The sequence below is a fragment of the Solea senegalensis genome, linkage group LG1 (assembly GCF_019176455.1).
Source record: "Solea senegalensis isolate Sse05_10M linkage group LG1, IFAPA_SoseM_1, whole genome shotgun sequence".
Classification (NCBI taxonomy): Eukaryota; Metazoa; Chordata; class Actinopteri; order Pleuronectiformes; family Soleidae; genus Solea; species Solea senegalensis.
This window is the reverse complement of record NC_058021.1, coordinates 5027881-5048738: the sequence shown is the minus strand read 5'-3', so window position 1 is coordinate 5048738 and position 20858 is coordinate 5027881. Positions and strand designations below refer to the sequence as shown.

The following is a 20858-nucleotide window of genomic DNA, read 5'->3' as shown; positions in this document are numbered from 1 at the left end:
TTAGAAAGTAGTGTTACACAGCATTACAAAATGTTACACAGAGTTAGACAGTAGTGTTACATAGTGGTGTTAGACAGCTTTACAAAATGTTACACAGTGTTACACAGTAGTATTACAGAGTTAGACAGTAGTGTTACATAGTGGTGTTAGACAGCTTTACAAAATGTTACACAGTGTTACACAGTAGTATTACAGAGTTAGACAGTAGTGTTACATAGTGGTGTTAGACAGCTTTACAAAATGTTACACAGTGTTACACAGTAGTATTACAGAGTTAGACAGTAGTGTTACATAGTGGTGTTACACAGCTTTCCAAAATGTTACACAGTAGTATTACAGTGTTACACAGTAGTGTTACACAGTGGTGCTGTGCCTGACAGTCATAGCTCTGAGAAAAATCAACCGTGGTCAAATAAGGCTGGGACGCTCCCTGGCTCTGCGCATGCGCAGCGCAACGTTTATTACTATGTCAATCTCAAGCCGCAGACATGAGACAATTGTTGTGAAAACTCTTCGGTGAAGTGTCGATCGAGCAGGTAAACACAGGCATTCACACGAACAGACACACGGAATTCTCCGCGACGGAAACAGACGACTTCCGGTGCACAAATTAACTTTTTAACGGTCATACTCTCGCAGCATGGCTAGCTAACGGCTAACAGTCGAGTTGTCAGATCGTTGTCAGTGTGTGTGTGTGTGTGTGTGCCACCTGACAACCGCTCACATGATTCTAACTACAGCTACTGCTAACAACGGCAACAAGCTTTTTAATGGACGTGTTCGTGTTTTAGGCGTCGTTTGGCTCACTGGAGAGTCGCCGAGGGGCTTGTTAAGCAACCAACCACCATCATCGTCATCATCAACATCAACAACATGTTTGGTAAAAAGAAGAGAGCTCCACAGCCCAGACGTCAGGGCGCTGCTGCTGCCATGCAGGTAGAACAGCTGTTTACTAATGTTTGAAATCAACAATCATCTATCTGCTTGTGTTAGCTGTTGACTTCTCACCCTTTCTTTACTTTTGAGCTATAACATAACCTTCATTACATGGCACATGCACAGGCAGTAAACTGTTATTATTACAGATTTATGTAAAATATTATATTCACCTGTTGTCCCTGGGCAGACGGTGAGCATGTTACTTACATACAAGATAAAGCACCTAAAACCCACAAACCTTTACTAAGAACACTCCGTTTCTGTATCCAGAAAGATTACCACCAACATCTAAGTGTTTCCTTTTTTGGGCCATAATCTACATAACCAGAACATGTTATCAAAATCTGTTGTTTACCTGTTGATTTTATCACTGGTTATTTAACAAGGACAACAGAAAATACAGATATTAATACAGATTTATGTGAAATATATTCACCTGTTGTCCCTGGGCAGAGAGTGAGATCATCAGTGATCTTCAGGTTACTTTAATAAACAGATAAAGCACCTTAAATCCTTCACCAAGACCGCTCACTTTCTGTATCCAGATAGATAACAATTAAAGTGCAGATTGGCATAAGACAAGATGAGTGCAATTAAATAACACAACGATTAAAATACCTCGCATAAAAACATACCATTTAAATGATTAAAAAACAAGCCACCAGACAATTCAAAAAGCTTGTCGAAATAACAGTGTGAGCTGAATCAGTCAGACGCAGAGACACAAACGAGAAGCGGTTTAATATCGAGTATGGGGTAAAAAGATCACACATGTATTGTGGACCTTGTCCATCAATTGCTCTAAAAGAAAAAACTTTTTTTTTTAAATCAATAGGAAATTTGACTGATAGCCAACGTAGCGAGAGAACCATCAGGTAGTGCAATTTCTTTAATTTCAACATTCAACATTAATTGTTCCAAACAATCCCCTAAAAGAAAAGAAACTAATGGAGAACAACAAATGGAAAAAAAATCCAACTGAATTAATTTACAGTTGGAATTTCTTTTGCAGTTTTTCCTGATTTTTGTCACCATGGTTACTTGAAATACTTAGCCATAGCCATAGTAATGGCCATAGTAAATAGCCATAGTAGTACAACATTCCTGGCCAAACTGCATTTTCCATGTAGCATGTTCATTTGTCGTTTTAAACCTGCCGGATGGGTTTTGCATGAAAATTCTGGCTAAAGAGGAAGAGGCAGTCGAATTTTAAATACATAAAAAAAAAAAAATTTATGGACAGTATATACACACAGATTATAGTTTTCTAAAGTAAATTATGATTTCCTCTAGAATGCAGCGGACTCCTTTTTCCGCTGACATTTTCATGTGTGGGTGTTCATTGTCTTTATCTTTGTGTGCATCTATTTTTTGTGTTTTGTTTGCATCCCTTTGCATCTTGTCATAGAGGAACCTTGTTTCCTTTCCCTCCCATTCATTTTTTCTTAAATATGCGTTTATTTCAGTCTAATGTTCTTTTGCATATTTTTGTGACAAGTCAGTGACCTGATGCTTTTCTTGTTCAGCCAGTTTTGTAAACTCATAATTTGGTGGTGCAATTCTTCAAGAAAAATGTGGCTTTTATTTTCTGAAGATATATATTTAATATCAGGCTTTCTTTTTTTATAGGAAATGTGGTGCAGTAAAAGTACTTGATAGTTGAGGAAGAGGGGGTTAGTGAAGTTGATGTTGTGCTCTCTGGCTTCAGTTTGGTCTGTTTGTCGACCCTGATGAGATGATGATGGGAATGCAGGAGGACAATCTGAATGACTCAGACCTGGAGGATGAACTTGCTTCTATCACTGGAAGTAAAGCTGTCAGAGAGAAAGCCAAGCAGAGGGGCAAGAGTGAGTACACGGGCTATGGTTTATAGTCTTAAACCACTCATTTCTACACTTGGTATTTTTTTTATTTTAATGTTTAGACTAATATTTGCATAAATGGTGAGATTTTCACTGAGGCCATGGCCACAAACTGTGTTATAGCTTGCCATAAATGATTATTATAAGAAGAAGACATACCTACTGCTGTGGATACTTTGCTCCTGGACAGGGAAGCAGTACAGTGAGGTGAACGGCGAAATCAAACTTTCCCCGCTCTTCAGTTGAGCCTGCAGAGTTTTATGAAAGGACGACTCAAGGTCCATATTCAAGCAGATGTCTCGCTTTACTAGCGTGGCTGTTGTGCTTCCGCCTTTCCTCTGTGAGTTTATTAGTTAGTAAGTTAGGTAGTTAGTTAGTTAGTTGGTGTGCAGCATGGGGATGGAAACACAATACTGCTATATTGAGAAACGGAGAGAGATGTGTGGAGCTTTATCAGCATTGTGTGAACTCCTGTTACAAACATTTATTTTTTTTAACTCAGTTGAATAAACTAATAAACTGTCTTTGTGTTGTAGGCCCTTTGCCAATGGAAGACATCGCAAAAATGGCCGATGAGTGTATGAGGGACGTGGACGATGAAGATGACGATTACGTGGAAGACGATGAAGATCTTTTGGTTCGTGTCAAGTAGTCTTTTAAGCCAGTCGCATGTTTTGATGCAGAGTAGACCTCCAACAAATGTCCACTATGTTAATCTGAGGAGTCTGGATGGTTCGAATCACAGCAAATCAGGTATATTACACAGTTGACGCCTGTGCAGGGATGTTTCCCACTGTCTTGGTCATGTTGATCACATCCTTTAATCCTTGGTGTTGGTCCTATGAGCAAACACAGCAGTCATTTTCAAAAAGTCCATGTTTTGGTCTTATTTTCATTTGCACATAATTTGTCAAACAACTACAGGTTTTTACCAAACCCGACAACGGAAAACGGTCTCACGTATTCTCTGAACCTCAGCCGCTAATATGAACAATCAAAAGATGGCTGTTGATAAGATGCTGTATTTTTCCTCATCAGGCAGAGCTACAGGAAGTGGTGGGTGAGGGCGAAGCTGAGGATGACGTAACTGTTTCCTCCACATCTCCTGCCACTGTCAACATTTCCAAAGATGAAACACCAGTGTCCCCACCGCCTCAGGTACAACACACATTTTCTTGTGTAACTACCTCAAAACAATCGTGTATCTGAGACTGTCACTTTTGAAATAGATAGACTTGAGATATTTATTTACTATTGCTGGTGAACTTGTGTATTCTCGTAACGTCTCACGTTTCCATCTTCAGAAAAAGTTCTGAACACCTTGAGTGACAAGTATTTTAAAAAAGTGATCAAAAATAAAACATGGATGTGCAGGAGCTAGTGTTCGAACTGTTTTTCTGTGACAAATATGTTCATTTCTCAACACACAGTTTTACACGTTGAGTCATTCCTTACCCTCACATTGATGTTTTAGATGTTTCGTAACTAAATCTTTCGTTTGTTGCGGTGCCACAGCAGGAAGCGAAGGTCTCCTCAGCGGCCCCCGGCAGCCTACAGCACACCCTAGAGGAGAGGATGGACATGTACAAGACGGCCTTACAGAACGCCAAGAGTGCAGGGGAGGCTTCTAAAGCCAGAAGGTTCGATCGTGGTTTGAAGGTGTGTGAGAATACTGCCTGATGAGAAGAGACAGTCATTTGTTTTTTAATAATCTGTTATGTTTTTACACCAAGCTATTGTTGTAGTAAATTGAGTTGTGTCTCCCTGGATTCTCTTGGGATCTTCATCATTAAAATGAATTCCCAAATCCTTCATCATTATATAAGATGTGTACATAATTTTGCATCAAGCTAACTGTTGAAGTTCGTGTCTACAGACACTGGCGTCCATGTTAACTGATCTGAAAAAGGGAAGGTCTGTGAGCGAGGCAGATATCCCGCCTCCTGTTGCCACTGGTGCCCCCAGCACTGCCTCTCGTCCCACCGTCCCCGCACGACCTGCTCCCCCTGTGCCCTCTCACCCCGAATCCACTCCATCAGATCAGCAGGAGGAGTCTGAGGCCACAGCGCCACCTCCTGGCGTGCCAGAGATCATGACACCCACCACTGAAGAGGAGCTGTCGTCCTCCACCGCCACACCTCACCTGAGCTGCGTCCCCTCTCCAGAGGAGCAGACAGAGGAACCTGCTCTCCTGCTGCAGACCAGTCACACAGATGGTCAGTTTGTCCTGGAATAGACATTTATATTATTCATATTAGATAAGGTTTGATTTGGTTAGTTATATGACTATTAATGACTGATTCAGTCAACACAAACATTTTGTTTCATACACTGACACTGCCGTAGAAATTAAAACACTGCCAATGGGAATTCCTGAACTCTTTTATATATTAATATGTTTTACTATCAAAATTGTTTTTAGTTTTCATCTTTTATCTTAGAGGCAGATACAGCATATTTAAAAAAGAGGGTGTGGCTGCTGAATATATTACTGAGCCAATTGCTGAGTGTTTGTCGTCCATGGAATCTGCAGCGAACGAGGCGACAAAGGCGATGCTTTTGGAGAGGCAGAAAGAATACAAGATGGCAGCTCTGAAAGCCAAGAGAGAGGGAGACGTGGAGCAAGCGAAACTTTTCTTCAGGACCAGTAAGGTGAGTGATCTCAGATTACAGACCTCAGTGATTTGTTTAAAGCTAAGACGCTGTGCCTTTCCCTGTGCAGACATTTACACCAGCACTGTTGTGATTTGAGGACAGATTAGTTGTTGGTCTTGAAAAGTTTTTAATTTAATTTAATTTCTATGAAAAGACATTAACAAAACCTTTTTGTACATTTCTCGTAAGTATTTTTTCCTTCTATGGAATCATTTAATTTTATGCTGCTTATCTGTTTGTAAGCATATTTAAATTACATCGCTAGGACTTGTCGTACACTGACAAAAATGTGTTAGATATAGTGATAAATAATTACCAAATTCATTTTACCACACTATCATCAGGCCGGTGTGAAACTTGTTAATTAACGGTATAATTAAAAGTCTGAACATCAGCTTTGTAGACCTGCAGCCCCTTTTTGCAATTCATATATAAATATAAATGTATATATATATATATATATAATATGTGTCAGGGGTGGCTGACCTTTAACTGTCTGCTACATTTTATCTACAACTCTGAAATACATTCAGAAAAGAGCCCTTTTTTGTTTTTTTGCTGAGATAAATTATAAATTTAAAAAAACAGTCTTCGATTGGGTTAAGTTTCTGACAGATTGTTATTTGTGTGATCTGTTGTTGTGGGTGTGTCACTGCAGACTGTGAGTCCAGGGTTTTCCTCTCACAGTATGTGAAACCTCCCAACAATTTGGATGCTGACAAAGACCATCATTGTGTTTGACACCGTTGGTATTCTTTTTTCTTCCTATATTTCTGTGCAGAAATTCGATCCAGTTATTGAGGCACTGGAGAAAGGACAAGCAGTGGACCTGAGTGGCATTCCACCTCCTCCAGGCCAGCGTGAGGAAACCTTCTATACATTCTTTACATTTTAGCATCAGGTTTAAATCGGTTTAAATATGCATTTTTTAGAAGTTGGGCACTAATGTTGGCATGGGACTATTCAAACATCTCACATTGCGATTACTCTGACCAAAATAATTGTGATTCACGATATTGCGACGACTGAAAAATATATTTTATGTTTGATGTTTAAACTTAAACAGGCGTAGCCTTCTGTCTGCACATAGCGTGGTCAGAAACATCGCACACAGGATACATATCTTTTTAGTGAGGAATAATACATTTAATATCTTAATAATTCACGAGGAAAGATGCAGTTCCCCCTTGTGGCACATAAAAAATAAAAAAACAGTGCTTTTTTATCACGATATGCGATAACGTCCTGTATCGTCCCATCACTACACTAATGTAATTGAAAACCAAACAGCATGTCTATCTCTGTTGTATGGACTTACCATTACAATTGGAAGGGCAACAAAAAAACATTGTGAACAAGCAGAACAACAACTCATCACATTCAAAAAGTGTTATAGAGGCATAAAAAGAAATGGTCATTTTAACCCAACTCATTTTTACTGTACTGATGTTTGTTTGTTTTTATCTGCAGTATCTGTTTCTGTCTAACACGCTTCATCTCCTGTTATTGTGGTGTAGTTTCAGACGGGAGCTCTGCCCCACTGACAGAACCTTCCTCTGCTGAAAACACACAGGCCACGCAGCCCCCTGCAGCTCCAGGTGGTTATTATTTCAACACTTTTTGATCAAGTCTATTTTAAGTTTCTAAGTCATCTTTAGTATGATTAGAGGTGACTTTTGTGTGAGCATGTCAACAGAACAGAGGATTGGAGAGAAACTCCACTGTTGTCATTTTTTGTTCTCAGCCACTATTTTCTCACATATTTGAAGTGTGAATAGGAGAAACTCTGCATTTGCTTTACACACACTTGAGCTTTTTTTGGTGAAATCTCTTTATTGACAAACTATAAAAGAATCTTACCTTTTTGTCGTGCCTCAGCCCCTGCAGCGTCATCGGTTCCTGTGGCTCCCAAAGACGTGCTGGAGGCCCTTGAGCAGAGACTAGCCAAGTATGTGGAGGCATCTGCTCAAGCCAAAGCCAGTGGAAATGACCGCAAGGCACGAATGCATGACCGCATTGCTAAGGTTTGCTGACCTCACACTCTCCCGTTGATGTCCTGTTAGACAATCAAAATTTGATTTGTTTAATCATTAGATACAAATGACCATTATTTGATATCTATGAAACTAAAAATATATCATCATTCCCAACTTCAAAGCTCTGTACTGCTCTGGGCGAAAATCCAACAACAAATAACGTCCCCAAATACTATGTTGCATCCTAATGTAAGGGAAACTGTGTTGTGAATAAATATTGTAGTTTGAATTGTGTGAAATCATTTCACGTCTCTGTTGCTGCAGCAATACCAGAGTGCCATCCGAGCTCATAAAGCAGGAAAACCAGTTGACTTTGACGAGCTGCCAGTTCCTCCAGGTGAACTTCTTTTAAAGGATTCTTGTTTTCGTGTGTCAAAATAATTGCAGCTCTGTGAAATTAGAAAGGGGTTTAATTTATCGTCTGTCAAGACATGAAGCAATAATAAATGTAGATTCCAGTGAACAAGCATTTCACTGTTAATCAGAAAAAGTATTTTTCTTTCTTTTTTACAGGTTTTCCTCCATTGCCAGGTCAGAAAGCAACAGGAGCTGAGCAGGGGATTATTGCTGCTCTAGAGGCAGCCAGTAAGCTCACTTCTACCGATGTTACTGAAGCACCAGATGAAGACGATGAAGAGAAAGAGGAGGTGAGTGTTTCCATGAAATTATCTTTTTTTGTTGTTTGTTATATTTTTTTGTTGACATTTCATTTTGTGTCTTTCTTGGTTTTCTTTTGTTTTTTTATTGTCAAAGCCTGCTGCTGTTCCAGAGGAGCCAAAGAAAACCACGTTAGACGTCTCCACTGCAGGTCAAAGACGGAAAAGGACTCCTTCACCTTCACCTGACAGATCAACTCACAGGGAAGGACTTTCCCCAACAGGTTTGTTTCAAAAGTAAAGCTTTCTGATTAAAGTCTTGTCAGTTAATCAGTAATAACTGTTGTATTTGTTGCTGTTAAGGTTGAAGTTGTTAAGACTAAACTAGCAAACTGTTATCTTCACTGTGTACTCTTTTTTTTCCAGACAGCTGATATTATCCATATCTAGAGTCCATGTGCAAGTACATCTAATTATTTAGCAGCATTTTACCTTAAATTTCCTTTAATCTCCTTGTTTTGCCTGCAGCGGTTCAGCAGCTGGAGTTCCTGGAGGGTCGGAAGAAGCAGTACATGAAGGCTGCACTGCAGGCCAAGCAGAAGAACGATTTGGAGCAGGCCAAGACTTTCCTCCGCACGGCCAAGGGTTTCGAACCCATGATCGACGCAGTACGCAGCGGGAAAAGTGTGGACATCAGTACGGTGAGCAGAGAGTGGATTTAATCTATTGTGCAATCATATTAAAATCAGGTCACGGTGGAGGTTTACGCTCAAAGTTACGAGCTATAACTGACCTGGCCCGTGTCTGTAGGTGCCGTCGCCCCCTGGTGACGACGAGGAGGACTTCATCCTGGTTCATCACAGGGACGTTCAGCTCTCCGAGAAAGACGAGCAGGTTTACACACAACTGGCCAAGATGCTCAAAGAACAGTACGAGGTAAAATTGCAGGATTAAAGTTGAGAGATTTCTCCGATTGCTGATCACAAATACATTATTGATATTTATTAAAAGAAAATATATCTTTTTGCTGAAAAAACGTAGAATTAGAAAGTTGGAAATGTGCTTTACAAATATTCAAATATCTAAACATGAGTTATCTGGTTGTAAATTATGGGTTAGAATCAGATTAGGCTTCAAATCTGTCCTATACTGATATCAAGGCTGGTTTAAGGTTTAAATTAATATCTGTGAAATATTTTTTGCCTGCTTTCTATTTCTTATTATGAATATTATGTGCAGACCTGCAATTCTCTTCACACTTCACACACCCAGGTTAAATTTCAGTGTGACTTTTTTTTTAGCTTTGATATATATTTCTATTTCTTTTTCTAAAATGTATTCAGAGCCACAGAAATCCTTTGTTTTTTTTGACAAACATGTTCTGGATCTCCTCCTTTGTAGAAATGTATGACTCACTCCAAGCAGTTCACACACCTGGGAAACATCTCTGAAACTACAAAGTAAGACTCGCACTTTTCAAAATTATGAACTCCACGCTCGGTAATAATTAACAAAACTCAGTGCCTTGTTCTGTAACTGTTCTGTGTCAAGTAGCTCAGTACTAACGTTACGTCTAACTCTGTGACTCCTAGATACGTTTTATATTTTACAATTTTTGAGATTCTACATTTTTACTGAAAGAAAGATGAGCAGCAAGCAAATTTCCAATAGCAATATAATTGTGTTTGTTCTTAAAATTGATCATCATTTAGTCAAATGACAAAAATCTGTACAATTGTTTTTTTCTCATGATCTCTCCAATGAAATGTAAGATCCTAAAACAGCACAGTCATGAAAACAACTGTGATGCGTTCACTGACACCTTCACTGTGTTTGTTTGTTTGCATTCTCCAGGTTTGAGAAGATGGCGGAGAGCTGTAAGAACAGCCTGGAGGTGCTGAAGCTGGCTCAGACGAGGGGTTTGCCTCCTCCTAAATATCACTTTGAGCAGAAGTCGTTCCACACCGTCAGGTAAGCACATTCAGGAAGTCTGACTGACCTTGTACTTTATTCTCTCAGATAGAAGCAACAAGATTTAACGAGATTTTAAATCAACACAGGAAAGACAATATGTCATCACATGGTGATTCTTTACAAAGTCGCAATTTTTACTATTTTCAAGAGCAGTTAATTCTGATAGGTTTTCCTCCCTTCCTTTCTTTCAGGATATTTCCAGAGCTGAGCAGTACTGACATGGTTGTTATAATCGTTAAAGGGATGAATCTTCCTGCACCAAGTGGTAAAATAACATTCAGTCGTCCTCAGCACTCCTCACTTTACAATACTTTGTCAGAGATTTTCAAAGGTTAAACTTGTGGTTTTGTAAAGGTTTCTGTGTTTAAATGTCGCCTAGTTTCCGGTTTAAATTATGTCATTTCAACTAAAAGAGTTTGATCAACTTTTTGTTCCCTCAGGAATTCAAACCAATGATCTGGATGCCTACGTCAAGTTTGACTTCCCCTTCCCCAGCTCGGTAAGACAGTTCAAACTGTGCCTGTTTTTGTTTGTGTGTTTGTTTTTCACACACACACTGCAGGCTACTGATGCAACATACACTAATAATTGTCTTTTATTTTGTCACCAGGAGCAGTCTCAGAAACACAAAACTGCCGTCATCAAGAACACTAACTCTCCAGGTCAGACACACGGTTACATTTACTTTTTGGAAATGCAGGCTTTTGGGAGTTTTGTTGGGATTTATTGCATTTTTTTTTTTTTGTCAAAATTTCTGTACTGCGTCACTATTAACCAGAATACAACCAGAGCTTCACCCTGTCAATCAACCGCAACCACCGCGGCTTGAGGAGGATAGTGACTTCTAAAGGCCTCAAGCTGGAGCTGCTGCACAAAGGGTGAGTCACACACAAAGCTGCTCCCTCGTGCTGCACAACTACATTCACACAGACAATGTTAATACTGTGGTACTGATGCTACGTATTTGTTGTTGTTGTGCATTTACTTACAGCGGTTTCTTCCGGAGCGACAAACCGATTGGAACGGCCGTGGTGAAGATGGACAAACTAGAGTCACAGAGTGAAATCAGGGAAATCGTAGAGGTGAGTTTAAGGCTTTAAGTCTGAATATTACATACATGTGTTTTTAAGTTTGCCTGTGAACGTAAACTCTTGTCTCAGGTGATGGACGGTCGCAAAGCCACCGGAGGACGTGTTGAAGTGAAGGTGCGACTGCGGGAGCCTCTGAGTGGTCAGGACAAGCAGACGAGCACAGAGCGCTGGCTGGTGATCGACCAGTCACAGGTAGCTCAGTGTTGGCATCTGGATAATTATACTGTTATTGTTTTCATTGTATTTTTATTTTACTTTTTTTTAACTGTGACACATGTGATAATGTTTTAAAGTGCATCATTTAAAAAACAACAATAAAATGATTGTATTTTGTTTTACTCTAAGGTTCTTCTTTAGATGATCCTACAAGATATACACGCTACAAGGTAATTATTCCCATACATTAATAAATGTCTGTCATTTGTTAATATAGTATTTAATATGGTGTTTTTATACTTATTATAATAAATGTTTTCCTCCTGACAGATTAGGTCTTTGTCTTCTGGATTAAAGGCACTCAATCAAAAACACCCAGAGGAGGAAGAAGACGTGGAGAGGGGAAGGTGTGGACAGTTTGAACCTTCACAGGTCTTTGACCTTTTAAAGCGTTTGCACATTAGACACAGGAGCGCCCTCTCACTGAAGTCAAAGGAACTGCTGCAGGGACGTGGAGCATCAGAGTGATGCTGAGAGAAAAACACTCAACATTTATCCATGAAGGTTTTCTTGTCCCATTAGTGCGCCTCCTGGTGGAAGACAGTTAACATTGAAGGGGAGTTGAGCTGCCCTACATGAATATAGTTAATATAATATAGAGAAAAGAATGTGTACATATTCCTCATATTACACAGCTCTGGTATCTATGCACTAATACCAAAGTAATCACTGTTGCTGTAAAATCCTGCATATTTGAACTTGCCTCAAGCTGCCAAACCTGCAACTGGAAAGGTTAAAATATGCTGTGGGATAAGAAAATGTCAGGGTTTTTCTTTTTTCTTTCTTTTCTTGTGAAAGTATCAGGCAGATGCAGATGCGGCACCTCACAAGATATTAAGATACTGAACAAGGTACGGTTATGATTATATTAAAGACCACACTCCCTATTTGGCACCATTCACTTTGATTACGTCGTTTAAACTGCGGTCACTACACTTCACACTTTGACACATTTGTTTACACTCAACAGCACAAATCTGAGACACTATGGCAAGTGGTTCCAACATTAAATCAGTAGACAGGATATTCATTACCAATATCTGTGACATCATTCTTACTCGTCATAACTACAGTTACAGATATCTGATTCAGTTTTTACCTAGAGTTGGATATCTCTTAATTCCAGTGTCAGATATCTACGTCATTATTTCTAGTCATAAGATATATTTAATTATCCTCATCTGAAGATATCTAACTTGTCCTTTTTAGATACTTGAATTAAGTGTTGCATTGTCATAATGAAGTTGTAGGTTTCTGAAACTGGAATTAGATACATCATTTTCCAAAATGACAAACCCCATACACATGAATTGCAAAAGTGATGTTTTCCCTAGTAAAAACTGAATTATGTATATCAGAAACTGAAAATGACAACACAGATATCTGTAATGGTGATTCCAGATCGTCAGACTTGTCTAAAAAACCTTGTCTTACATGTGAAGAGCAGTAGCTTCACATTTCCAGTCCAGAAAACTAAATACTACTTTAACTTGAACAGATATTCACTCTTTCATAAGTAAACATCATTGGCTGAGTTATTTTATTTAAAAACCTTTTGGGAAATGTCTGTTAAATACTTACCTGTAGTCAGAATGCAATTAGCTTAGCTTAGTTTAGCATAAAGCTTTCTCCAGAGTGCCCAACAGCACCACATGCTAATTTAATGATTTCATTGACCCACTATCGCTACCAATTATTAGCATAAACACTATTTTTTCTACGAATATGCTGTGCGGCTACTTCCTTTCAAAACAACTGATGACATTTTTGATGAGTTTAAATAAACGGTAAATATTATATTTTGGTTTAGTAGTTAATCTTATTAAAAAAACAAACAAAAAAAACGCGTTTTAGAGCTAGCCAGGCTAAGTAATTTATGCTAAGCTAAGCTAATAGCCTTCATGTTGACCCTACAGTCTGACTCAGGCAGAAAGTAAAGTATTTCTTTAAAGTTATTTTCAAAACTATGCATCAGTTCTTCTGTCATGTGGTGGTTACAGAATGTTCCAGTGTTTTAAAGGGTCAGTTCACCCAAATTACAAAGAAGAAATATAAAACATTCATCTAAAACAAATCAGTCATGACATATTTTTTTGAGGTACTTTTGATGGAAAACTAAAATGTTTTGATTTCAATTGGCATGGTAACCTTTACATCAGCTTAATAATGATTGGTAGATTTAATTAAGTATGTATAAATTCCAAAACAATTGTTGAATGGACACTAACAGAACTAACTACAGCATTTAACCTGATTATTTTGGCCATATCATGGGGAAACTTTTAAATGTTATGGATCACAAAATACAGTGTGACACTGGTGTTCGGTGGTGGTGTTATGAGCACCGACAGTGGTTTAAAAGAAAGCAGATACATCCACAACTTGGATGAAGATTCATATATTTCTCTAGTAGCCTCATTGTTTTCTATTATAAGCCACAAAAAAACAGATTATGTGCCAAATTCTCAGGTTTTTTCCCCATCATAGATTAGCTGACAAACACAGCAGAGCAGCTTATAAACTAATATTTCCATCAGCAGTTTTAATTTGTTCGGTTGTCTAGGTTACCGTTGCTCTGCTGCAAAATAAAGCAGCCACACATGAGAAAGTTGTGTGTCGGAGTAGCTGGGTTTGTCAGTTGAGTGAACTGACCCTTTAAAGTTTCAACTGAAGCTTTGAAAGAAAAAGAAAAAAGCCATAAGTGAACATACTGAGCCGATCACACGACTCACATTTCCAACGGCTTTACCTCAACTCTGTCTTTCCAATGTGTGGTCACAACATTTCTGTTTCTCTGAATCTGTCACGGACACGTCGCATGAACTCACTTTTACCAAACATTTTAGTTTCTGTTGAAATATTTCTCTCCTTTTTGAATTCACAAAAAATGCCTCGGTTATAGAAACAAGAATATATTGTTTTAAAATGGTCTCTATCCTGCTTTAAATGGTCTATTAAAATATCTTGTTTTTATTTTGAACTTGTTTTTATTTTATTCTTTGAATATGGAAAGTGAATTGTTGACGTTGAACAGAAGAAATTAAATACAAAAAGCACTTATTTCAATTTTCTATAAGTTTTTATTTTACATATACTACAGGATCTTTGTCGCTAACATTTGTAGTGTAAAGAAAGATTTGTACATGTTTTTTGGCTTTTCAAACATTTCTGATGACTGATGTTTATTTGGGAAAAAAATAGTGAAATAGGATACACAACTGTAAAAATGCAAAGTTGATTTGTTTAACTGCTGTTTTCTAGCTCGTTTCTGTTTGCATGCAGTGTTAGTTTTGGACAGTAACGTCTTACAACTGAATAATACAAAAAAAAGAAAAATGCTACGTTTTCAGTCACACAAATTGCACCTTTTTTTTTGGATTAAGGACATATTGCACACGTCAGATGATGCCAAAAACAACAGTTGACAGAAAACAGGCAGAATGAAAACATCCTCTTCACTCACACTACTTTTTAAGAACGTCACACAGCGATTCAGAGACACCAGCGCTGGTTTATTAACCCAGAACTGTTGGACCGTTTGTCCTCGGCTCCACTAACATTTCTCTGCTACAGTTGACATACTTTAAATGGAGTATTAATGAAAGCAGAACAAATTTAATCATGAAGCGTCTGCTCCTGTGCAGATTTTCGTGTGATTGTCTGGTTCTCACTTTTTTTCCCCCTCTCGTACTGCACTGATGGTTTGCATTAGTTCACATTAGGACGATTAAAGACGGACGGTGGGATGTTTTGGTGGCAAGGCGACACGAAAACACAAACAAAAACACATTTTTGTTTTGTTTTACAGCAGAAACGGGAGGAATACATTCTTTAGATTAGTTTGTTTTCCAGGTCCATGTTGTTGAGTGAGAACACAGAGCAGACAGAGGAGCTGCAACACCGTGATCTGTTCACACATAAACCAACCAGGTCTCCAAACGTAGGTTTTGACAAGTCCGGAGCAGGATGACGTTGATTTCAAGGTTCTGTGACGGCGTCAAGTTGCAGACAACTTGAGATGAAATACATTCAGCTTGAAGTCAACTTTGCAGGAACCCTGATCTTCAAAAACACAGAACTTTTTTTCTCTTACTGAGAAAACGTCTTCCAGCGCACAGTGGCAGCAGCTGCAGCCATGACACTTGCTTTGATTCTCCTCCTGTAGATGGCTTAGAATCCAGTTCTGCAGCTTTAATACAGTTTTTAATAATATATCTATATATATATATTTATACATCTTTACATCTTCACCAGCTATTGTCTCTGTATGATTAAAAAGATACCTGGAGAGGGATTTTCCAACCACTGCTGGACAAACACCAAGCACTGATGATTTTGAAGTTGAGTGGAGTAAAAATGTTTCCTCTTCTTTTTCTTGATGCACAGACTGTTTGAATTCATCAATAAAGCATTGGAACCTTTTTTATTGTCTACTTTAGGACAAAAGGAGCTTCTTTTCTTTGACTTCAGAGCAGAAAAGAGTCTGTGATGCTCACTTCAGTAATACTGTCTTGATAGATGTTAAGAGTTGTAATGAAGGGGAACTGTTCTGCCTGTAAAAATATGTACAAAGAGTCAACGCATTTGTCCATAAAGCAAAGCATCAGGCGACGAATGAGAAATCTCCCCTCGATGGATAGCTGCTGCAGGCACTAAGAACAACAGTTCAAGGAATACAGAAAGAAAATCAAAATCACCACACAGAGGCAGCGTCTCCCTCCTCAGCTCGTCATTTGTCCTCGTTTGTCTTCATAAATATCGAGAAATAGTCCAAACTTTCTCCCAGCGGTCTTCCTTGTAAGAGCGTCCGTGCTACAGAAGCGTCAGGATTCTTCAGGTCACCATGGTAACGATGGGACGGGTCCGCCCAAATACACACACCTGCTGCTAAGCGTGTCCCACATCTTGAAATTGGACACATACCCACAGTACACTAATACTGCGGTGACACTGTTTTCAGGGTCTGCGTTCACTCATCGTATACTACACTAATACTTCAATGAATATTTTGATTTGTTTCTCAATGGATGCACTCTACATTAAAGTTTTTATTATTGCAGCAACATGGCTTTTAAAAAATATTAATTTGCTCAGAAAAATTGATTGATGTGACGTACGTCTGATAAAGCAAATCTGAACATTTACCCACCTTTCTCATGGCAGCCATGTTGATGTCGCAGTAAAAGAAACAGCACAGGTGTAAATAATCAACGCTGAACAGAGTCATCGTTAAAGTTCAATCACAAACACCTGAGGCTTTTCCTGCTGACACGCATCAAAATGGCTGCTGTGGAAGAGTGCTTTTATTCATCGCTTAACTTTGTTTTCAAGCAAAAAGGCCACGGTTTTGACATTTTGAATGTTCTCAGGTGTCATTTTATGGGAGTCCTTGAGCGCTAGAAAATAATATATTTCACTTTGATTCTCTTCATTTCTACACAATTTAGTCATTTGTTTAAAATATCTCATTGATCGCCACTGCAACTCTACATGTTAATAACAAACTATCCACAGATGATTATCACCTAATACTGATAACCTACACTTCTGAATGAAACTGGCTAGTGTTGTCAAAATATATCTGATATTAAATTATGCTCCATGGTAAAAAATATAGCATTTATCTTAAACCACAAGCCCATCAAAATAATGATAACATAACCAGATGTCATGTCTCCATTAGTTCCATTAAACTCCTGCATGCGTTGTTTTGATTTACCTCTGACAAACTGCACGGCTGATTAGCAGTTAAATAATAATAACTGTAATAATGTGGTAATTTAATAGGCACTTGACTACTTTTATAAAGCACGGTTCAACATGTACAGTGTGGGTATGAGGACGGACCCAGTGTGATCGGAGCGCCTGACAGACACATGCTGCTGCTGCTGCCGCTGCCGCTGCTGCTACTCTTCTGAGCCTTCTGGTGACCTCTGGTCTGGTGGTTGGATGCATAGGTTTGCGTGGAGGAATGCTACCACACCTGGCACGGCACAGTTTTCAGGCTCTTTTCAAGTGCAAACAGTTGAAGGGAGACGATGGAGGACGAGGCTGTGAGACGATGTCAGGAGGTTGATTTGGAAAAAAAGAAAACCTTAAAAAAACAAAACAAAAAAACAAGGGGAAGTTTGGAGCAGAAGGTCCACATTAGGTAGAGATGTGGGCAGAGATGGTCCTAGGAGATGATCTCCAGGATGTAGAAGACCAGCTCCATGACCACGGGGCCCTCGCTCAGCTGACACGCTCCGCTGTGAATGACGGGGATCAGAGCGCTGTCCAGGTCACTCAGGTACTGATGCAGGAGAGGCTGACCGTTACTTCCTGCCAGGTAACCCACCTGTGACAACCAAGACAGATGTTCACAGACAGCACTGTGACAACAAAGGTTCAGCAGCTGAACTGCAGATGTGAGTTATTCCTGTATAAATAGATCCATTTCTCATCATAACTATGTTTTATTATGTGAACCATTTATCGTTCGATATCAAAACATGCACGTTTATTTTGAAATTATGAGAAATATCATCAGAAATATTATTTCAATGTCTTTTTCTCAAAAAGTTTGACTCAGTTGGAGACCCCTGGTCTGGTGTAGTGTCTCCAACTGCCAAGTCTCCAGATCACATGACTGCACACTGCAACTTTTCTAAGCAGGTCAGAGAACTACGATGGCCTTCACCAGCCAGAACAAATTTAAATATTGCATAGTAAGTGTCTGCTAAAATCTCAGTGAGGCAAACTTACAACAAGGTTGAGTGAAACATGTTCCAAACTCTTGAAGGACACTGTAACATCCCATCCCACTAACATGCATCCTCATACCTGGTCAGAGTCCAGTGTGACCCTCAGGCCCAGTTTGGCCATGCCGTCCTCCTTCAGCAGCTTCAGGTGTGGACACAGCGCCACACAGAAAGCCCTCGCTACGTTCTCAGTCAGGCGACTGTGGTCGGCCGGGTCGCTCAGACCGTTGGGTTGGTCTTCACTCTGGAGGAAGAAAACCTGAGGAAATCAGAGAAATGCTGTCAAAAAAAAGATTCTGTGCAGTAAAACTAACAATTCTTGAACCAAAATGTCATTCTTTCTTGAGAAAACTTCATCACAGCAGGTTCAGATTCAAGATTTTAAACAACAGAAAAAATATAGTGAATATAGACTCAGATGTGACGTCTGTGGTCCACATACACCTGTCGCCTGTGCGCGAGAATCGTACCTCTGTCCAGCGGATGACTTTGCCATTGGCCTTGAACTCGGAGCCGTGGAAGATCTTAACGCTGGTGATGGACTCCATAGACTTTCCATCAATCGGACTGATCACGCTGGATTTTTAAAAACACACAAGACAGACGTGGGTTTAGGTAAACGTACGTCTGAGCAGTGTGTGTTCAGAGTGTTGACCACAGTTAAACCTCACTATAAATGTGTCAAAGTAAGTTCTGCACCTGCCGAGCATCTGGTGTGAACTAGGCGTACCACCAAAGAAGCTTTTCTCTTTTTTATTTTGCTGTTAATTGCCAAAAAAGGCAAAAAATGAGCGGAAAATATCCAGAAAATCCATTGCAACGGTGTTATTGAGTGTCTTGACTCAAGCAATGTTATCAGGATACAGTAAAACCGATTGTGTTTTGTGTGTCCACATCAAATCTCATCATTACACTCGGCTGCTGCTGGTGACAGTGTCCTCCAGAGGGCATGCACGAGCACGAGCAATAAGCATAAAAAAAAGTAGTGGACTGGGATCCGTCTTTTCTTCTCACCCCTTGTTGAAGTTGTGGTCATCCTCTGTCCACTGGATTTGGACGAGCTCCTGGTTCTCCTCCTGGTCGGCTTTGCCACACGTGATGGTGAAGTCCTTCATGTCCCTCAGAGCCTGACGCAGAGAGTCCATGGTCTCAGCTGTGATCTGGATCATTACACCATCTGTGGGTGGGAGAAAATGACTAATTTTTATAACTTTACTATTTTAATTGTTTAGAGTTTCTGCTTCAGAATAAATGTGTCTAAATAGAGTTTACTTTTGCAGTTTCTAGTTCCACATTCCTGAATGTGAAGACTTCTTGCTTTTGTCCGTTTCAATATCTCTGGGTTTAATATCTTGATTTGTTTTGTTGAAAAAAACCAAAAACAAACCAAAAACAACCCAGCAAGGCTTGAACTTTGACTTTTACACAATGTCATGACATTTCAGTGATCATGAAGTTTCTTACACACACTTTTCATTAGCTGCATCTTAAAGTAGGTAATCTATAGAGAGTATAATGTGATATACAGTGCCAGTTTCATTTGTATAACATTTATGGACATAGAAGAGAAATGTGATAAACTGTGTATATGCAGTACATATTTTTGTATTTTCCAGTGTAATAAATACACAAAATGATATGATATGTGAAACATCAGTTTATAATATTTCCCACAGAAACAACTACACAGCATCTCCAAGTCACGTCACTGATCATTTATCGGTGTTGTCACAGTCATTAGTTACAGCACGTACTGTGGCCTTTGTGTGACAGTGTCATACAAACACAGCCAAGTAATATTTCAGCATTTTTACAGCCAACGTGTTGTCTGTTGTCACAGTTCTCACCTTCCACGATGCTGGTCTTGGCTAAAAATCCTGACGAGGCTTTCAAAGCGCCACTGAACACAAAGAAGCAGGCTCCAGTAACTGAGAGAGGAAGAGAATCACAACTTCAGGATCACTTCACAAGTCAACCATGAGCCGAGGTCAAATCATTTTCAAGTACAACACAGCCAGTAACAAAGCTGCACATACAAACCAGACAGAGCAAAGAGGTAAAGCAATGCGTGTGTTCCTGTGTAAGGACCTTTGCGCGGCTGGTGATGGATGCTGATCGCCTGCGTCTGATAGTTGCCGTCATCGTTCTGGACGCACACCAGGTGGGAGTCGGCGCGGTCGTTGAAACACGCCCCCATGGCCAGCACGTGCTCGTTGGACTTGTTCATGGCCTTCATCAGCTACAAGGACACATGACATCCATGTTAATTAAGCTGTCTTTTGGGTGTGGGCTGAGAAAAATGGGTTTCAGAGTGGCTGCCTGATTCTGCCTAATTGCACTGGGCTTGAGGGCAGAGTCCTTGAGTTAAATGGGACGACACCGAGATGACAGATAGCGCAGAGAGACACTAACATATCATGGGTATCAATAGTTGAAAGTCCCTTCCTCTGAGTCCCTTTGAGGGCGTCCTATGCAAATCAGAAATAAAACTGAAAATCTGGAGCGCTTTAACCACTTGCTGCACTAAAAGCTCACAAGCTGTTGAGAAACAGTCCCTTCTTCACCGAGTCTCCCATCTGTCACTGCATGAGCAGCCAAACGCTACAACTGGCACCACTCTCTACACCCATGCCGCGTTTTCTGTGCCAAATGGAGCTTCGTGTGAATTGCTTCTTTTGGTTGGACATTCATTCACACCCTGGAGGCAGCAGCATCACAACCATTTGGCAACTCCGGCCATTGTTCAACT

The 20858-nt window shown here is 39.7% G+C and overlaps 2 protein-coding genes across 7 annotated transcripts in view; one reads left to right on the top strand and one right to left on the bottom strand.

Annotated features, from left to right (window-relative positions):
- Window positions 1-434: 434 nt before the first annotated feature.
- Window positions 435-14429, top strand: cc2d1b (coiled-coil and C2 domain containing 1B). 3 transcript variants are annotated; one of them, XM_044051463.1, is made up of 26 exons: window positions 435-536; window positions 792-936; window positions 2648-2786; window positions 3338-3438; window positions 3840-3959; window positions 4320-4460; window positions 4678-5017; window positions 5335-5453; window positions 6238-6316; window positions 6974-7054; window positions 7335-7480; window positions 7757-7829; window positions 8006-8139; window positions 8246-8372; window positions 8617-8789; window positions 8899-9024; window positions 9490-9548; window positions 9943-10059; window positions 10254-10327; window positions 10503-10561; window positions 10673-10724; window positions 10841-10940; window positions 11054-11144; window positions 11223-11345; window positions 11499-11539; window positions 11640-14429. In XM_044051463.1, exons 2-25 carry the CDS (start codon window positions 874-876, stop codon window positions 11508-11510), a joined length of 2649 nt encoding a protein of 882 aa, XP_043907398.1. In that variant the 5' UTR covers window positions 435-536; window positions 792-873; the 3' UTR covers window positions 11511-11539; window positions 11640-14429. The 3 variants fall into 3 exon arrangements, with proteins under 3 accessions (XP_043907398.1, XP_043907240.1, XP_043907319.1); XM_044051305.1 differs by having other exon boundaries at window positions 4317-4460; XM_044051384.1 differs by lacking the exon at window positions 435-536 and having other exon boundaries at window positions 561-936; window positions 4317-4460.
- A 1481-nt stretch (window positions 14430-15910) lies between these two features.
- zfyve9a (zinc finger, FYVE domain containing 9a) overlaps window positions 15911-20858 on the bottom strand; it is a 28648-nt gene continuing 23700 nt past the window's right edge. For all 4 annotated transcript variants that reach the window (XM_044051047.1, XM_044051186.1, XM_044050976.1 and 1 more), the window contains 6 exons: window positions 20198-20348; window positions 19957-20037; window positions 19124-19286; window positions 18580-18685; window positions 18192-18368; window positions 15911-17706 (listed from right to left, as the gene is read on the bottom strand). In XM_044051047.1, coding sequence (XP_043906982.1) covers window positions 17545-17706; window positions 18192-18368; window positions 18580-18685; window positions 19124-19286; window positions 19957-20037; window positions 20198-20348 — 840 coding nt within the window. In that variant the 3' untranslated portion in view covers window positions 15911-17544. The remainder of the gene's footprint in view (window positions 17707-18191; window positions 18369-18579; window positions 18686-19123; window positions 19287-19956; window positions 20038-20197; window positions 20349-20858) is intronic.